The following is a 5,254-nucleotide window of genomic DNA, read 5'->3' on the forward strand; positions in this document are numbered from 1 at the left end:
AGAATAATAGGCATTGTACTGTACAGTAAATCATAAGTATTCACACCCTTTGGATTTCTTCACATTTTATTGTGTTACATAGTGGGATTAAAATTGATTTAATTTTAAATTTTTGTTGACAATTTACACAAAATACTCTTTAATGTCAAAGTGGAAAGAATTTTATTTTTTTATATGAATGAATCCGGCCTCTTTCTAGAGCTACGACCTGAAGATCAATGACATCATCATGATTCGACCTGGTCTTTCTCCGAGTTCCCAGTTGTTTTGAAAGCACCATAAATCCAGAGAATGCCAGACTTTGATGACAAAATTTGCCTATGAAGGACCACGCGCCACCTTCCTGTTCAAGTGAGCACAGCACAACAAGGTGAGCCCAAAAATGTATTGTATGCATAGGTTGTTGTGACAGTCAAAAGTGGCTATATGATGATCCCCGTTTGAGATGCACGGGGGCTTTCAGGCTGGTTGTGCCTGTTTATGTGCCTTCATTAAGTTATCGGCCTATAAGTTCTAAATGTTCTGAATCATGTATATTCATCCTCTTGTTATGTGAGTCATCATGAGACATTTTGACACATCATGACTGTGTTTCCACCGTCTTTGACCATTTTGGCACAGTTAGCTGCCATCAACTCTATCACAGTGAGTGACGTGTGTGAGGTGAGGGGGTGGAGGAAGGTAGACACCATTGGTCAGTCGATAATGAGGGCTAAACCCCTCCCTACTGAATATGAAACAGTCCAGGACATATTAACCATCAATCCCACCATGGCCATTTAACCTGGGTTACTTCTCTAGAGCCCACACCTGGGATTGTCTTCAACAATATTCATTGGCCAGTGGACCATCAGTCACACCGTTACTCTTTTGTCTGAAGATCTCACCAACTTCAGTAGAAAGCACTCTATTGTACACAATGAGTAACATGGTGACAGAGATTTTGGCCTTTATTCTCACCACTTCTGGCTGGGTCCTGATCTCCTCTACCATACCCACGGATTACTGGAAGGTGTCCTCTCTGGACGGCACGGTCATCACCACAGCTACCTTCTGGTCCAACCTGTGGAAGACCTGTGTCACTGATTCAACAGGAGTCTCCAACTGCAAGGACTTTCCCTCCATGCTGGCACTGGACGGTCTGCTCAAAGTTTATTTCTTGTCTTTGGGAAAGGGTCTTATAGCAGCTGCTTTGCAAGCTTAAGAGGGCCTACTTGCCTACGGTGATACAATACACAGCTTTTAAACTGTAAGAGCTCCATATTACTGTGATTTCTAATGCCCTCATTGTGTAAATGTATAGTTATTCCCATTTTTTGATCCAGTTGATCAAGTTATTACATCTTAATGCATTCATTATGCATGGACTAGTTGTGAAAGCCTGTTACATGGATTGTACTCAACTTCATGGGTGCTAATGAAAGTGTAGTCTGCAGGCTAGCAGTGTTTCAGCATCTGGTCAGTGTGTCTCAGATGAGGGTCAGTGGATCTGCCACATCAGTGTAACTGTGCCACAGTTCAATTTCAAGCTCATTACTTGGAAAGAGAAGGGCTCATTACTTGGAAAGAGAAGTGCTCAGAGCTTGCCAGTGCTGATAGATTTTGGGGGAAGGTATAATGCAGGTTTTCTCCCAGGGACAACTCATCTACCTTCAGAGATGTCAATGTTTAGCCTAACTTCATGGGAGTTGAAGGCTATAAATTAGATTTACTGGGAGCTTGGGGCTTTCTGCCATGGTTGGCTAATTTCTGGGGTTTACCACCAAGCTAATATTTGCCTGTTAATCACATCTCAAAGGCAGCTCCAATTTCAAGACTACAAAAAAATATATGTTTTATTGTCACATACACCGGATAGGTGCAGTGAAATGTGTTGTTTTACAGGGTCTGCCATAGTAGTACGGCACCCCTAGAGCAAATTAAGGTTGTGCCTTGCTCAAGGGCACATCGGCAAATTAGCATATCTCTTTACAAAGAAACAATTACTGGTTATGCTTACAAATTATTGTTTATTCATACTGAACCAATTTGTTGCTTGCACAGTTAGCTGAGCAAATGAAAAGTGAAGTCTAAGCAAGCCTAAATATCTTACATTGAGTAATAATTCACTTAAAATGTGTTTGTTTTTTTACTACCAAGCTACAATATTGGCAAGATATTTTACCTTAATAAGACGATTAAGGTAAAAAATCTTGAAATAAGATAAATTACATGAATTAAGCCTTTTATTGGTTGAAATAAGCACAATTGTTAAAATAAGCAAAATTATCTGCCAATGATAATTTAGCTTTCACTTTTTGATGTGTGATAATTCTACATGGCATGTTGGTGTAATGAGATGGGGAGGGCATTGGGGGAAATGGCTGGGGGACATTTAGCTATTGGGAACGCTTCGACTATGCTTACAACTACAGCTGACCATGCATCAAATCAAGAAGCATGGCCTAAAGGTATGTGTAACAGATGTCTGATGTGGTCGACGCTTGTTCTTCCAGGCTACATCCAGGCCTGCCGGGGTCTGATGATCACTGCTGTATGTTTGGGCTTCTTTGGTGCTGTCTTCGCCTTGGTCGGAATGAAGTGCACCAAGATTGGGGGATCAGACCAAAGCAAAGCCAGGACAGCTTGCATCGCCGGGGTCAATTTTATACTCAGCGGTAACTATCATGTCACAGCCATTGATGGACAATACTGGCATAGTTTACCAAGTCTGCAGCACTGAACGCTCTTTTCTTCTCTGCAGGTCTCTGCTCGTTGTCTGCATGCTCCATGTATGCACACAGGATAACATCTGAGTTTTTTAACCCCATGTTTGTCGCTCAGAAGTGAGTAACTCATTTGATGTACAGGATCAGACATACAGTGCCTTGCAAAAATATTCATCCCCCTTGGTGTTTTTCCTATTTTGTTGCATTACAACCTGTAATTTAAATGGGTTTTAATTTGGATTTCATGTAATGGATATACACAAAATTGTCCAAATTGGTGAAGTGACATTTAAAAAATATCTTGTTTCAAAAAATGATATATAAAAAAATCAGAAAAGTGGTGCGTGCATATGAAGCCCCTAAATAAGATCTGGTGCAACCAATTACCTTCAGAAGTCACACAATTAGTTAAATAAGTCCGCCTGTGTCCAATCTAAGTGTCACATGGTCTGGCACATGATCTCAGTATATGTACACCTGTTCTGAAAGGCCCCAGAGTCTGCAACACCACCAAGCAAGGGGCACCACCAAGCAAGTGGCACCATGAAGACCAAGGAGCTCGCCAAACAGGTCAGGGACAAAGATGTGGAGAAGTACAGATCAGGGTTGGGATATAAAAAAAATATAAAAAATGTTGAACATCCCATGGAGCACCATTAAATCCATTATTAAAAAATATGGCACCACAACAAACCTGCCAAGGAGGGCTGCTCATGGACCAGGCAAGGAGGGTGTTAATCAGAGGCAACAAAGAGACCAAAGATAACCCTGAAGGAGCTGCAAAGCTCCAAGGCGGAAATTGGAGTATCTGTCCATAGGACTACTTTAAGCCGTACACTCCACAGAGCTGGGCTTTACGGAAGAGTGGCCAGATAAAAGCCCTTGCTTAAAGAAAAAAATTAGCAAACACGTTTGGTGTTCGCTAAAAGGCATGTGGGAGACTCCCCAAACATATGGAAGAAGGTACTCTGATCAGATGAGACTAAAATTGAGCTTTTTGGACATCAAGGAAAACACTATGTGGGGATGTTTTTCATCGACAGGGACTGGGAAACTGGTCGGAATTGAAGGAATGATGGCTGTGCGCTAAATACAGGGATATTCTTGCGGGAAACCTGTTTCAGTCTTCCAGAGATTTGAGATTGGGACGGAGGTTCACCTTCCAGCAGGACAATGACCCTAAGCATACTGCTGAAGCAACACTTGAGTGGTTTAAGGGGAAACATGTAAATGTCTTGGAATGGCCTAATCAAAGCCCAGAACTCAATCCAATTGAGAATCTGTGGTATGACGTAAAGATTGCTGTATATCAGTGAATCATCCAACTTGAAAGAGCTGGAGCAGTTTTGCCTTGAAGAATGGGCAAAAATCCCAGTGGCTAGATGTGCCAAGCTTATAGAGACATACAAGACAGTTTTAGTTGCAATTGCTGCAAAAGGTGGCTCTACAAAGTATTGACTTTGGGGGGGGTGAATAGTTATGCACGCTCAAGTTGTTTTTTGTCTTATTTCTTGTTTGTTTCACCCCAAAAATATTTTGCATTTTCAAAGTGGTATGCATGATACAAACCCCCCAAAATAAATTAACTCCAGGTTGAAAGGCAACAAATACAAAAAAATGCCAAGGGGGGGGGGGGGTGAATACTTTCACAAGCCACTGTACAGCAGTGACCCACATGATCATGGATGAAGTAATACTGCTGTTAAATAACTAGTCTCCTTTGTTCCCCTGTTTTCCCCAGGTATGAACTGGGGGTTGCCTTGTTCATTGGTTGGGCAGGATCTATTCTTTGTATTCTGGGAGGGGTGATACTCTGCTTCTCAATAGCAGATAGTTCCACTACAAGGTAAGTCATAAAGTTCAATAATATGTAATGATATTTGGTCAATTACATTATTGGTTTACTTAACTTTTTTCTCTCTCCTCTCCCTCTAGTCACACAGGCTATGCCTACAGAGGAGCTACCTCTGCCTCTAATGTTTCTTCTCACCCTAGAGGGCATGCACAGCCCATGAGCCAGAGGCCTCCACCAGAGTACAGTAGCTCTTCTAGAGTACAGCACTTTGATAAGAATGCCTATGTGTAAGGGATGATAGGACAAATGCAGAACCTGAACAGCGGCATGGTCTCGAGGCCAATATACGGCCATACCAATTAAAAGGAGGAGAAAGAATGTGTTACGTGACTGGCTGGCCCATTGTGTCACAAATTACGACAGATCAGAAAGAGATCACTTTATATTGGAGTTGATCCCCCTGTTCACCTATTTATGACAGCACTAATTTCTAGTCCAATGGAAATCAGAGCCTTTTTGAGTTCGTAGGAGATTTTCTGAGATTTGTGGCTCTGATATTTACTTTATAATAAAATGTGAGCCTTCTGGTAGACCTACGCTGCGAATCGAAATAGTGTCAATAATAACCACTTTTCTGTACAATTGTTGATTTTTTTTATTTTATTTTTTGATAATTGTTTGACATTAAAGTGAGGATGTGAACTGTTATATTGTCTTGTGTTGCCTGTCTCTTTATCTGCTAGACACACAT

At 41.4% G+C, this 5,254-nt stretch overlaps 1 protein-coding gene across 1 annotated transcript; it reads left to right on the top strand.

The window, feature by feature from the left end:
• The first annotated feature begins 919 nt into the window (after window positions 1-919).
• On the top strand, window positions 920-4,794 carry LOC135519432 (claudin-10-like). The gene is made up of 5 exons (XM_064944651.1): window positions 920-1,139; window positions 2,496-2,657; window positions 2,744-2,825; window positions 4,450-4,554; window positions 4,644-4,794. The coding sequence occupies exons 1-5, from the start codon at window positions 920-922 to the stop codon at window positions 4,792-4,794; spliced, it is 720 nt and encodes a 239-aa protein (XP_064800723.1).
• The last annotated feature ends 460 nt before the right edge of the window (window positions 4,795-5,254 follow it).

Source organism: Oncorhynchus masou, chromosome 29, assembly GCF_036934945.1.
Source record: "Oncorhynchus masou masou isolate Uvic2021 chromosome 29, UVic_Omas_1.1, whole genome shotgun sequence".
Lineage (NCBI taxonomy): Eukaryota > Metazoa > Chordata > Actinopteri > Salmoniformes > Salmonidae > Oncorhynchus > Oncorhynchus masou.